General features: G+C 42.7%; 1 protein-coding gene across 2 annotated transcripts in view; it reads right to left on the bottom strand.

Moving 5' to 3' along the window:
* Positions 1 to 6,865: 6,865 nt before the first annotated feature.
* NACA (nascent polypeptide associated complex subunit alpha) overlaps positions 6,866 to 14,458 on the bottom strand; it is an 11,287-nt gene continuing 3,694 nt past the window's right edge. Inside the window, exons 3-12 of one of the 2 annotated variants that reach the window (XM_064284049.1) lie at positions 12,581 to 14,332; positions 12,434 to 12,452; positions 10,572 to 10,594; positions 10,097 to 10,435; positions 8,872 to 8,957; positions 8,612 to 8,689; positions 8,182 to 8,328; positions 7,774 to 7,902; positions 7,434 to 7,556; positions 6,866 to 6,990 (exon numbers count right to left, since the gene is read on the bottom strand). In XM_064284049.1, the coding sequence (XP_064140119.1) occupies positions 6,976 to 6,990; positions 7,434 to 7,556; positions 7,774 to 7,902; positions 8,182 to 8,328; positions 8,612 to 8,689; positions 8,872 to 8,957; positions 10,097 to 10,435; positions 10,572 to 10,594; positions 12,434 to 12,452; positions 12,581 to 14,332 (2,711 nt within the window). In that variant the 3' untranslated portion in view covers positions 6,866 to 6,975. The remainder of the gene's footprint in view (positions 6,991 to 7,433; positions 7,557 to 7,773; positions 7,903 to 8,181; positions 8,329 to 8,611; positions 8,690 to 8,871; positions 8,958 to 10,096; positions 10,436 to 10,571; positions 10,595 to 12,433; positions 12,453 to 12,580; positions 14,333 to 14,458) is intronic. The other variant, XM_003405136.4, reaches the window with a different exon arrangement.

The raw sequence follows: 14,458 nt of genomic DNA, 5'->3' as shown, positions 1-14,458 counted from the left end.
TCCTGCAAATGTGGTAGGATCATAGAATATAGTGCTTATGGAATAAATTGTTTCATTCTGGAGGGCTAATAAGGATTTGTTTAATAATAAATGCTATCTTCTGACTTATAAACTTAAGTTCTTTTCATTATATCACAACTATTCCAGGCTCTCCACTACAGCCTGCTATAGTTTTTATTCCCTTTTATAAGAAAATTATAGACCAAAATCACTTATAGCTGCAAAATTTCTAAACAAAATATTAATAGAGAATCCAGCAATGCGTTAAAATAATAAAATTCTATGATTTTGTAAAGTTTATTTTGGGATGCAAGGGTAGTTTAATACTAGGGAAATCAATAACTATAATTTATTATGATCATGGTAATAGATTATGATATTAATAAATGCTGAAAAACTTTTGATAGATGTCAACATCTATGCATAATATACGTAATTATAATAACAACTAAGTAAGAAATTAAGGAAACTACTTAAATATAATGAAGGCTATATATCTAAACAAACAGCAAATATATTACTAAAGAGTAAAGTACTAAAGCATTTAAATAAAAATCAGAAACTATATACCAAACCAAACCACACCCAGTGCCGTAGAGTTGATTCCAACTCATAGCGACACTATAGGACAGAGTAGAACTGCCCCATAGAGTTTCCAAGGAGCGCCTGGCAGATTCAAACTGCCAACCCTTCGGTTAGCAGCCGTAGCACTTAACCACTACACCACCAGGGTTTCCAGAAACTATATGGGATGCCCCAATTACCGTTGTTTTATATTTAATTAAAAACTATTTATCAAAATTGCACGTGCACATAATTTAAAGAGTAAGCTAATTCTATAAAATTTGTTAAGAAAAAATAGCATGCCCCAGCCTCCCTACTCTCCATTAGCTTTTCTCAGAGACAACATTTTATAAAGGAAAACATACAAAAATCAATAGCTTTTCTCTATTTTAACATCCAGAAAACCAAATAAAAATATTACATTCCCAATAGTGCCAAACATAAAAAAATACTTGGAAGTTAACAGGAAAGTTTACAGAAACCAAATAAAATTATGAAATCTTATTGAAGGACATAAAATAAGTTGTGAAGAAATGGAGAAACATAGCATGTTCTCACACTGAGAAGACTTAATACCATAAAAACGTCAATTTTCCTTCTAAAGAATACATGCATAAATTTAATAAATTCTGATTAACATTCCAACAGTATTTCTTGAGGGAATAGAATTGGATAAAATTACTTGAAACTGTATGGAATAGAAAAGAAAATATGAAAAAGAACAATGAATTTGCTTACAAACATAAAAGGATAATATCAAATCTCTATAATTAAATCAGTATAGAATTAACTCAGGAATAGACAAGTTAGTCAGTGGAACAGAAGAGAGATTTTGAAAACAAATCTAAGTATATATAAGAATTTAAGACAAAAGTGGTAATTCAACTGAGAACAGATGTTTATTAGTTAAGAAGAAGTGTTGGTATACTAGTTATTTATCTGGAATAAAATAAAATTGCACCCATTTCATATACTAAGCACAAAAATAAATATCAACTCAATATCATTAGTCATTAAGGGAAATGCAAATCAAAACCACAATGAGATGCCATATCACACACAGTTGGATGGCTAAAGTAAAAAAGGGAGACAATAACAAATGTTGGGGAGGATGTGGAGGAATGAGAACCCTCATACATTGATGGTGGGACTGTAAAATGGAACAGATGCTTTGGAAAACTTTGCCAGTTCCTGAAAATGTTAAACATAGAGTTATCATATAACCCAGCAGCTGTACTCCTAGGTATATATCCAAGAGAAATGAAAATATATGTTCATGATAAAAATCTGTATACAAATGTTCATAATAATATTATTCATGGTAGACAAAAAAGTGGAAACAACCCAAATGTCCACTGAATGATCAATGGATAAACAATATGTGATGTATGCATATAAGGGAATAATATTTGGCCATAAAAAGGAATGAAGTACTGATACATGTTACAACATGGATGAAACTTGAAAACATTATAAGTGAAAAATTCAGACACAAAAGACCACAAATTATGACTACATTTATATGAAATGTCCAGCATAGGCAAATCTATATAGACAGAGAGTATATTAGTGGTTGCCTAAGGTTGGGGAGAAATGGGACGTGACTGCTGTGAGTATGGGGTTTCTTTTTGGGCTGCTGATGAAAATATTCTAAAATTAATTGTGGCAATGGTTGCACAACTCTTACTAAAAACCATTGAGTGATACTTAAATGGGTGGCTTGTATGGAACGTGGATTATATCTCAATAAGACTGTTTAAAAAAGGACGTAAATCCATACATGTAATAAAGTTGCATAGAACACTACACACACACACACACACAATACACAACTGAATGCACGCACGTAAAAACTGGTAAAACCTAAATAGTATGTAGATTGTTCCTTTTTTTTTTTTTTGATCAATGTAAGATATCAAAAGACACATTGCATTGGGCAAATCTGCTGCAAAAAACCTCTTTAAAGTGTTGAAAAGCAAAGATGTCACCTTGAAGACTCAGGTGCACCTGACCCAAGCCATGGTATTGTCAATCGTGTCATATGCATGCGAAAGCTGGACAATGAATAAGGAAGACAGAAGAACTGACACCTTTGAATCGTGGTGTTGGTGAAGAATACTGAATATACCACAGGCTGCCAAAAGAACGAACAAATCTGTCTTGGAAGAAGTACAGCCAGAATGCTCCTTAGAGGTGAGGATGGCCAGACTGCATCTTACATACTTTGGGCATGTTGTCAGGAGAGATCAGTCCCCAGAGAAGGACATCATGCTTGGTAAAGTACAGGGTCAATGAATGAGAGGGAGACCCTCAATGAGATGGATTGATACAGTGGTTGTAACAATGGGCTCAAGCATAACAATTGTAGCCATGGCACAGGCCTGGGCAATGTTTCTTTCTGTTGTATATGGGTCACTATGAGTTGGAACCAACTCGCCAGCACCTAACCACAGCAATGTAAGATGTTACCATTGAGGAAAGCTAAAGTGTATATGTGACTTCTCTGTACTATTTTTGCAATTTTATGTGAGTTTGTTCAGAATAAAAAGTTTAAAAAAAAGTAAATGGTTGGAAAAAAAGATACACAATGGTAACACTATTGTTGATGTTGAGTCAATTTCAGCTCATAGTGATCCTATAGGTTAGCTCATAGTTCTACCCTATGCGGCAGGGTAGAACGGCCCCATAGAGCTTCCAAGAAGCAGCTGGTGGATTCAAATTGCTGACCTTCTGGTTAGAAGCTGTAGCTCTTAACCACTCAATCCATCTCATTTTCCTCTTTTCTGTTGACCCTGCACTTTACCATGCATGTTGCCCTTCTCCAGGGACTGATCCCTCCTGACAACATGTCCAAAGTATGTAAGACGTAGTCTCGGCATCCTGGCTTCTAAGGATTCTGGTTATACTTCTTCTAAGGCAGATTTATTTGTTCTTTTGGCAGTCCATGATATATTCAATATTCTTCGCCAACACCACAATTCAAAGGCATCAATTCTGTCTTCCTTATTCATTGTCCAGCTTTTGCATGCATATGACGTGACTGAAAATACCATGGCTTGGGTCAGGCACACCTTAGTCTTCAAGGTGATGTCTTTGCTTTTCAACACTTTAAAGAGGTTTTTTGCAGCAGATTTGCCCAATGCAATGAGTCTTTTGATTTCTTGACTGTCGCTTCCATGGGTGTTGATTGTGGATCCAAGTGAAATGAAATCCTTGACAACTTCAATCTTTTCTGTTTATCATGATGTCGCTTATTGGTCCAGTTGTGAGGATTTTTGTTTTGTAAAATCTTCATCAGCAAGTGCTTCAAGTTCTCTTCACTTTCAGCAAGCAAGGTTGTGTCACCTGCATAAAGACGGTTGCTAATGAGTTTTCCTCCAATCCTGATGCCCCATTCTTCTTCATATAGTCCAGCTTCTCAGATTATTTGCTCAGCATACAGACTGAATAGGCATGGTGACAGCATACAACCCTGACACACACGTTTCCTGACCAGCAACAATATCCCTGGTTTCATGTCCTCTTCTAAACCTGGGTTGAATTTCTGGCAGTTCCCTGTCGATATACTGCTGCAGCTGCTTTAGAATGATCTTCAGCAAAATTTTGCTTGTGTGTGATATTAATGATATTGTTCAATAATTTCTTCATTCAGTTGGATAACCTTTCTTGGGAATAGGCATAAATATGGATCTGTCAGTTGGCCAGGTAGCTGTCTTCCAAATTTCTCGGCATAGATGAGTGAGCACTTCTAGCACTGCATGTTTGTTCAAGCATCTCAATTGCTATTCTGTCATCCCCTGGAGCCTTGTTTCTGACCAATGCATTCAGTGCAACTTGGACTTCTTCCTTTAGTATCACTGGTTCCTGATCACATGCTACCTCTTGAAATGGTTGAACATTGACCAATTCTTTTTGCTATGATGACTCTGTGTTCCTTCCATTTTCTTTTGATGCTTCCTGTGTCGTCTAATATTTTCTCCATAGAATCCTCACTATTGCAGCTCGAGGATTGAATTTTTTCTTTAGTTCTTTCAGCTTGAGAAATGCAGAGCACGTTCTTCCCTTTTGGTTTTCTATCTCCAGCTCTTTGCACATGTCATTATAGTATTTTTCTTTGTCTCCTCAGGCCACCCTTTGAGATATTCTGTTCAGTTTTACTTCACTTCCTCCTTTTGCTTTAGCTGCTCGACATTCAAGAAGTTTGAGTCTCTTCTAACATTCATCTTGGTCTTTTCTTTCCTTCCTGTCTTTTTAATGACCTCTTGGTTTCTTCATGTATGATGTCCTTGATGTCATTCCACATCTCATCTGGTCTTCAGTCATTAGTGTTCAATGTGTCAAATCCGTTCCTGAGATGGTCTCTAAATTCAGGTGGGATATACTCAAGGTTATACTTTGGCTCTTGTGGACTTATTCTAATTTACTTCAGTTTCAACTTGGACTTGCAAATGAGCAATTGACAGCCTGTTCCACAGCCAGCTCCTGGCCTTGTTCTGACTGATGATATTGAGCTTTTCCATTGCCTCTTTCCACAATTTAATTCCTGTGTATTCTATCTGGCAAGATCCTTGTGTATAATCAGTATACGTTGGTGAAAAAAGGTATTTGCAATGGAAAAGTCACTGATCTTACAAATTCTATCATGTGGTCTCCGGCATTGTTTCTATCACCAAGGCCATATTTTCCAACTACCGATCCTTCTTCATTTCCAACTTTTGGGTTTCAATCACCAGTAACTGTCCACGCATCCTGATTGTATGTTCAATCAGTTTCAGACTGTAGAACCAAAAACCAAACCAAACCTGTTGCCGTTGAGTCGATTCTGACTCATAGCAACCCTACAGGACAGAGTAGAATCTGCCCAAGTTTCCAAGGTGTGCCTGGTGGATTTGAACTGCTGACCTCCTCATTAGCAGCCATAGCACTTAACCACTACTCCACCAGGGTTTCCATCAGACTGTAGAAGCTGGTAAAAATCTTCGATTTCTTCATCTTTGGTCTTAGTGGTTGGTGTGTAAATTCGAACAGTAGTCATATTAACTGGTCTTCCTTGTAGGCATATGGATATTATCCTATCACTGACATCGTTGTACTACAGGATAGATCTTGAAATGTTCTTTTTGGTGATGAATACACCACTCCTCTTCAAGCTGTCATTCCTGGCATAGACCACATGATTGTCCGATTCAAAGTGACCAATACCAATACCAGCACGAATCTAAGAAAATTAGAAATCGTCACAAATGAAATAGAATGCATAAACATTGATATCCTAGGCACTAGTGAGCTGAAGTGGACTAGTATTGGCCGTAAGTGAGATGCGAAGTCATATTGAAATCTTAAGGCTGAGCATTTGTTTCTCCCATCACCCCACCAGTTCCTAGGTGTGGAAAGAATAGGAAAAAAAAAAGGCCCTGATTTTTGGGGTCTTCCTTGGGAAAGTCGTTTAACTTCTTAGGTCCTCAGTTCCACTTATGCCTTCTAAAATAATGACTACTCTATCATAGGACTGGGAATTCAATGATAAAACTCTGAACTCAGCTTAGTTCTCAAGCCTTCCACATTATGCCATTTTACCCCTTTTACATCCTTTCTTTCTTGAAAAACACTCTTTGACAACTCAAATTCTGAAACTTTACTCTTCTTGTAGATTAAAAAGCAAAACAAACGTGTTGAGGGCAAGGATCATTTATTTCACAGTCTTTACTATGCTTGCCAGATAGTCATCATTCAACAAGTTTTTCCTGACTAGGATCATTTCCCGATGGTTTCATACTCTGCAGTGTCTGCACAGTGCATGGTCAAGAGCAGGGCATCTGCACTGCATACTGGAGTTAAAATTCTCTCCTTCCGAAAGTAGCTCTTCATCTCCTATAAAGTGCAGTCTTTGCCTACACATCCACTCTATAGCCGACAACACTGTACCAAGTCCTCATGTGTCAAGATGCGATCAATGTGAACTGCTTCTCAGACAACAGATGAGCCCCAATATGAATCCAGAAAGGATGTAGAGGGGCTGATTATTAGATAAAAAGGAATCAGGTTTTGCTAAGGGTTAACATTTGGGGCAGAAAGTGTAAATCAGTAACTTTACAGTAAAGTTGTAGTCTCTGAAGACAATTCCCTAACAGACTGCTTAGAACAATAACTTCTTAAAAGAGATGAAAAGGCTGAGGTTTTAAGGAGGATCTGGGCAATAAAGCTTTTCGATGGAAGCTGAGGTCTTAAGGGTAACAAATGTGTGTTCTCATCTCTAGAGCCTTCATGTTCTTTGGGGGGAAGAGACCAAGCACCCACTGAGTTCATCCAACAAGAAGCCATAACTTTATTAATGATAGAAACAGTACAAATTTCAAACCAAACTGCAGTTACTCTTTTGAAACACCAAAAAAAATCCTTGTTTTCAGATGGTTACATTGTTAATTCCTGTAAGAGAAAAAAGATAATCAGAGGCAAATTGAGAGATTTCAGGTCATCAAAACCTGAGGCAACTTAGAATAGGTTTCAGAATAAACCTGTTGCTGCCATCGAGTCAATTCTGACTCGTTGCTACCCTACAGGACAGAGCAGAACTGCCCCCACAGGGTTCCAAGGAGTGACTGGTGGATTCAGACTGCTGACCCTTTTGGGTAGTAGCCAAGTTCTTAACCACTATACCACAGGCTTTAGAACGAGACTTTGTAATTGGCTGATGCTAAGCAGAAAAAATAAAGGGTCTAGTATCCTTTTATCTCAAAGACATTACTCATGTTTAAGATGCTACCATAAGGGCTAATCAGGATTCAATTCAACAATGTATCAGAGTCTTAAAAGCCACTGAGAATTGGTCAGGGCAGAGGGAATCAAGGACTAAAAGCCTAGATGCTTACCATAATAGCATTTACAATATCATTACTGTTGTTCTTCAGGGCTCGGACTGCCTTTGCTCTTGACACATTTGCTTGTGACATGACCAATTCTATATCCTTAACTTCCACACCTGTTTCATCAACCTAAGAAAGGAGGGGGGGGGGGGGAAAAAAACCTCAGCAAACTAAGTGGCAAGAATAACCTCAGTAGTTCTTTGGCGTCAGGAGCCTCTTGAATCTTGTTCTCACTATAACTCAAAACCACTTAAATCAGTGGGGTTTGAGAACCTAAAACAATACATGAATCCTTCCATGTTGCTATATGGAAAGAATTAAAAGTATAAAACATTTCCTGATATACCTCTTCCTCTTCACTCTCCTCTTGTACAGTTGGAGTTTGTGTGTTTTCTTGAATGTTTGAGACAGCTTCACCTTGAACTTTGAATTTCTCTGCAGCTGCTAGCTGTGCTTGTTGAGACAAGTCTTCAATCTACGGGACACAGAATACAGATTCACATGAAACAAGTCTGTGGTAAATGAAAACAAACCATATACATCTTTTCCAAAGTCTCACTCTCAACTCACTTCAAGGAACCTACTGTACAGTTAGAAATGCTTGTCCCCACTCATTATACATCACGTAGAAAGGTAAGTAACTTAGGTCTGCAGCAATTCTCTACTGGGGTGAAAAACTATTGGCGCAGAATGTCAGTAGTGCCAAAGTTGAGAAACTTTGGTCTAGAAGAACTCCCAAGAAAACCTTACTTACCTTGGCTTCCCCAAAAACTATGTAGGTATCTGATGCTGGGCTCTTATAGACGTCTGGCTTTGTGATGACAAAGAGGATATTCTTAGATTTCCGGATAGTGACTCTAGTAACCCCTGTGACTTGTCGGAGACCCAGTTTGGACATAGCCTGAAGAGAGAAAATAGCAGGTTTTCAACTTCTTTAGTAGCAGCTTCAGGAAGCAACGAACATAGTACCACCAAATCCAAAGCAGCGTCTTTTCCTGGGCTAAGAACAGTTTATATAAGAATAGAGAACTGGTTTTCCAGGACCCTTGGGATCTCCACGATAGTAACTTCTGTTACTGTAATCACAACTCTACCAGTACCGGGAATTCCACTGCAGGTGTTTCACTCTCTTAAAAATTGCTTCTCCAAAGCCTTTAATCCTTCTTTAGAACTTAAAATCTTACCTTCCGTGCCTTCTTTTCACTCCGACTCTGTTTTGCTTTACTGACTGGTTCTTCATCGATTTCAGCTGCTGCTGCCAGCTGAGGAGATAAAGCAGCTGTGAGTAACAGGAAACTAAGACCTGGATACCACAATCCCCATGTGGTTTTCTCTTTATTAAGGTTCACAGTTCCAAATACACAACTTGGCTTCTCTGATCAACGCTGGTTCTTCAATGATTCCTCGACTGCAGTGCTTAACCAATTAGTAAGAGAACACCCACCTGGGCTTGCTGTGTGGTTGCCTGTGTGGAATCCTGTTCCTCGAGCTCTGGTACTGATTCATCACTATCAGATTCTGTTCCAGACCCTAAGACGACAAACATCTTTCACCATTTAATAGTAGAAACTGCAGGGGGAGGCACCTTACTATGCCTGGACTAGAGGTCACTGACTTATTCTAGACCTCACAAAATTTAATGTAAACCAACTCACTTGTGTGAAGCCAGTTCAAGAGCCACCAACTTAGCCAACCGAGTTGGAAAGGAGTGTGTACACATCCATTAAAGACCCAGCCCCGAAATGAGTGGTAATCACTAGATACAACTAAGCAGTTTATATATGACAACTGCTTCCTTTCCCTCAGGGTCTTCACTTCTTGACACAAGCGAACAACAATGATCCACGTAACTCCAGATTTTACCCAATAGCCCAACCATCCCAGAAGAACTCTGATAAGTAAGGTATTTCCAAGATACATCTGTGAGAAAAATACACTGTGGAGGCAAGTCAGAAACAGTTGTGTACACACATTCAGCCTTATTTTCATTCACCCTGGCAATCTGATCTAATCAATACAGCCTGGAGATTCTTAATGATGTCAATCTACAGCTCTAATTGTCACCCATATCCGCTAGATATTGTCCTGTAACCTCCCCCATTTCTCCCAGACAAAATTCAGATATTTTAAGTTTCCCTCAATTGAAAGACCAAACATCAACAAAGACTACTGGGGAGGGGCGGGGGTCGGGGAAGCATACTCCTGCACCATTCTCAGGCTAGGAAAAACACGTCTGTACGTTTTTAAGAAAAGGGAGTCCCTGGGCAACTGTTCATTACTAAGTCTAGAAATGAAAGAAATTCAAGCAGGTTCAGATTCCCCAATAATTTAGCAAATCCCAGGCCCAGGGACAAGGTTAGTGATGTGGTAGAAATTAGAGTAAATTAAAAGTCTAGTGGGTCTTGGTTTTCAAAACCAGAGATTATTTAGGTAAAAAAGGTGCAGGCTCAGGATTTTGTCTGGTGACAATGATACACAACAGACTATCTGAGGTTATGAAAACCAAGATTTTGTTTCATATTCCTAAAGCTTTCGCATTTAAAACTATCATTCTATGTTCTATGTATATACACTGGAGAAAGCAGCGCACCCTAGGGTTAGTATTGGTGGGTAGCCCCTGAGAGGGGTGTGGGCAACACACCATGCACACAGCAAACCAAGGCCAATACCCTTGTTGTTCTTCAGAATGGGCTGCTTGGCAGAGGGGGTTGGGGCAGAGATCCCGGCAGATTTGGGGATGGGCATGTTGACGAGGACCGGCTGGAAAGGCACTCCCCCCGAGATTGGTTCCGGGGGAATCAGAGGCGGCAGCTCATCCTCATCAGCAGGGGCTGGGGGCTTACAGGGTGACTCCAGCACCAGCCCAGGTGAGGACGGCAGAAATTGCTGTTTAGGAAGTAGAGGCGGAACTGGGGAGGGAGCAACAGGCAGAGAGACTGATGGGGTGGGTGCTGTAGAGAGAGATGCTGGTCCAGTTTTAGGAAGGACCTTCTCAGAGGCAGCTGTTCCTAGAGTGGCAGATGTCTTAGACTCAGGAGGAGGGGCCAAGGGAATCTTTGAGGCATGAACAGAATCTTTGCCCTTCGCTGGAGAAATAGGGAGGGTTTTGGAAATCTTTGGAGAAGAGCCTTTCTGAGTGGAAACTGTCAGTAGTGGGGCTGGAGCCACTGTATGAAGCGGTCCTTCAGTACCATGTTTAGCTGAGGGATCCGGGCATACCAAAGGTGAAGGAGCAGAAGCCTTCTTGGCTGATGGACCTTTCTGAGTGGGAGCCATGATAACTGATGCACTCTCCGGAGATGGGGCAACATGTACTTCTTTGAGAACTGTAGGGCCTTTCTTTGTTGGGAGTCCTTTAGATGCCTGAGGGGTAGTGGCCTCTGAGGGACAGATGACTAAAGCTGGGGAAGTAGGGGAACTTTTGGGGGATGCCGTTGCTGGGGTTTCTTTGGAAGGAGGAGTCATAGCTGGGGAAGTGGGGATATCTTTGGTGGACTGTGTTTCTGGGGCCCCTCTGGAAGGAGGAGGAGTCACAGGTAGGGCAGTGGGGGTCCCTTTGGTGGACGGTCCTGCTGGGGCCTCTTTGGAAGAGGGAGGAATCACAGGTGGGGGAGCAGGGACTCCCTTGGTGGATGGTGTTGTTGGAGCCCCATTGATGGATGGTGCTGCTGCTGGGGGCCCTTTGCGAGGAGTAGTCATAGGTGGGGGAGGGTTGGCCCCTTTGGAAGGAATCACAGGTGAGGGAGTGGGGACTCCCTTGGCGGATGGTGCTGCTGGGACCCCTCTGGAAGAGGGAGGAGTCACAGGCAAGGGAGTGGGCGTCCCTTTGGTGGATGGTGCTGCTGGGACCCCTTTGGAAGAGGGAGGAGTCACAGGTGAGGGATTGGGGGCCTCTTTGGAAGGATGAGTCACAGGTAGGGGGGTGAGGGCATCCTTGGGGGACGGGGTTGCTGGGCCCCCTTTGGAAGGAGTCGTCGTCACAGGTGGGGGAATTGGGGCACCTATGGTAGATGGTGCTGCCGGAGCTCCTTTGGAAGGAGTCATTATAGATAAGGTAGCAGGGTCCCCTTTGGAGGATGGTGCTACTGGGGCCCTTTTGGAAGAGGGAAGAGTCACAGGTGGGGGGATGGGGGCCTCTTTGGGAGAGGGAGGAGTCACAGGTGAGAAAGTGGGGCTCTTTTTGGGGGATGGGGTTCCTGGGGACCCTTTGGCAGAGGGAGGAGTCATACCTGGGGAATTGTGGGCATCTTTGGGGGAAGGGATAGCAGGAGCCTCTCTGGAGGAAGGAGGAGTGACAGGTGGGGAAGTGGAAGTCCCTTTAGTGGATGGAGTAGGAGAATGCTTCCTGGGTGGTGAGCCATTAGGGCCTTGAAAAGAAAGACTGGCATCTGGAGGAAGGGAAGCTTCAAGTGGAGAACCAGGGGATGAAAGATTTCCAACTGGAGAACCAGGAATAACAATTTCATTTTTAGGAACAGAAGGAGCAAGAGTCAAGGTAGCAGGGGAAGTAGCTGAACCCTTCTTGGATGGAGGTCTTTTAGTCTGAGGAGACACACTCGTGCTTAAAAGAGATGGTGAATCAGTTAAGTAAGTCAGGGTTCCCTTTGAAGATGTAGTAACAGAAACACCAGAATCTTTCTCATTTGGGGACACTTCAGGAGAGAAAACTGCTGGTGCCAATGCTGGGGTATGAGAAATACCATCAACTTCCTTTGCATCTGGAGGAGTCCCAGCTGGGGGAAGAGAGGGAAAAGGCACAGACTTGGTAACATCAGGGGCCAGTGCCAAGGTAGCTGGAAAAGCAGAAACATTCTGAGGGGATGAAGTCAGAGCTGGAGTCACAGGGCAACTTTCAGAGGCTGAAGGAACCAAAGGTAAAGTAGTAACAGTAGAAGTACCATTCTTAGCCAGGTGGCCTTTAGGAACTACAGAGACAGCTCCTTCTAGAAAAGGGCAAGCTGTAGTTGTAGGAATAGAGGTACCTTTGACAGTTACAAGAGCCACACCAGCAGGGGTCGCAGGATTCTTTTTGTTTGAGATGCCTGTGGGAGCTACTGTTGGGACAGTGGGAGAACTTTTGAGGAGCAGACTAGTAGGGTCTGGGCTTCCACAGGGATTTGTCTTGATTACAGAGGTTGGGGAGTGAAGAACACCCAGAGGAGAGGCAGCAGCACTGTCTGGCTTAACTACAGGAAGAGGCTCTACAAGGCTTTTCTTTGCTAAGGTGGCTTCAGAAGAAAGAGACATCTCCAGAGAAGATGATGTACTTTGGGGAGGAGAATCTGTAGAGACTGACAATGCCAATGGAGTAGAATCTTTCTTGGTAGGAACTCCTGCGTGGGCTGGAGAAATTGGAGCTTCTATAGGCGAGGTAAGTACAGTTTGGAAATCTTTTTGGGTTGGAAGCTTTTCCAATGCTGAAGGAGGGAGATTTTTGGGGTCTTCAGGGGCTGGCAGAGGAAAAGAATGAGAAACTGGTATCCCCAGAGCGGTTTTTACTTGAGAAGTAGGAAGCTCTTCGGGAGTTACGGGTCCCATAACCGATGCAGTATAGGAAACTGGGTCCTTACTGCTCATGGAACCTGACGAAATTGGAGGAGACATACAAGTAGTTACCTCAAAAGCAGTAGATACTACAGAAATTGTAGAAGGGTTAGTCATCACAAGTGGGGTGACACCAACAGAAGAAACAGGAGCCTCTTTTAAGCCTGGACTCCCTGGAGAAGCAACAGGAAACTGGGCCACCAAAGGCTGATGATAAGCAGCATCGGGAGAACCTTGGAGAATGCGAGAGGCTGTAGGAGATAATAGGGAGCCAGAAAGGCCTTTGTCAACACTCAGAGGCAGAGGGGAAGTTGGAGTCCCAGCAGCAGGAACCACCTCATTCATGGAATGAAGGGGAGGCATTACAGATCTTTCAGAAGGATAAGACACCCCCATAGAAGAGCAACCTACAGGAATGCTATCCAGAATAGTAGGATTTGACAGAGTATTTTGGTCTGTTTGACCTGAAAGTTGGACAGAAGAACCAAAAGAACTCTGATGTAAAGGTGCAAGAGGAGAGCCCAGAGAAGTGAGGAAAACTGGGTCACTGGGAGCCACAGCCTTCTGAGAAGTTGCCACAGGAACAGACTGGGTTGAAAGAGATAAGGCAGCAGGAGGACCAATGGACTCCTTTAGGGTTACCAAGTTTTGTGGAGAAGTCAGAGCTGAGGGAATAGGGATGCCTTTGACCGGAGGGGAAGTGATGGCTAGGGGAGTGATGGGTGGCATCTCAGGACAGGAAGCTAATCCAGATTGATGAGAGGCCACGGGACTTACAAGGTGCGATGAACTGGCATTGACTATACCTGGAGGGCTGGAGGTACTTTTTGGGTTAGGGACTACCTGGGAGGGAACACGAACAGAAGCAGTCTTTGGGCTTGAGGGAGCAATGGGAGTTGATAGAGATGTCACTGACACTGACTCAACTACAGCAACTGGGGGTGAAATCAGAGGGTTAGGTGGGAGAGGAGAGCTCTTCTGAACTGCAGGGGGAGCCAAGGCCACAAGAGCCAAGGGAGCTGAGGAGGAATGGGCACCTTTCAGAGCTGGAGCTATCATTGGAGAGGCCAGAGCTAAGGCAGCTGGGGATATGGGAGGCCCTATTAAGTCTGGTAGGAAAGCTGGGGTACCAGAGGGGAAAGGGGAAGCTCCCAAAGGCACAGCTATCCCAGAGGATGACTGAGGAAAAGGAGCTTCAATAGGGGTTGAGGCAACATTAGAGGGAGAAGGGAACAGGGAAGGCTGGTTAGTGGTTGCTAGAGGGAACTGGTGGGGGGCCAGAGAGTCAGGAGGGGGAAGGGTAGGTCTAGGCTGCTCCAAGGCAGCAGTGACACTCAAGGATGAAGACACAGGATGCACAGCTGGAGGAGAAAAGCAAAAAGGGATAAAGAAGGAAAGGGAATGAAAAAACAAAGGTGAGTTATGCAGCCCCAATACGGTACAACATGCCTCACAGGAGACACTAAAGTTTTAAATCTAAGTATGAA

This window comes from Loxodonta africana, chromosome 4 (genome assembly GCF_030014295.1).
Source record: "Loxodonta africana isolate mLoxAfr1 chromosome 4, mLoxAfr1.hap2, whole genome shotgun sequence".
Taxonomy (NCBI): domain Eukaryota; kingdom Metazoa; phylum Chordata; class Mammalia; order Proboscidea; family Elephantidae; genus Loxodonta; species Loxodonta africana.
This window is presented reverse-complemented; position numbering and strand designations above follow the sequence as displayed.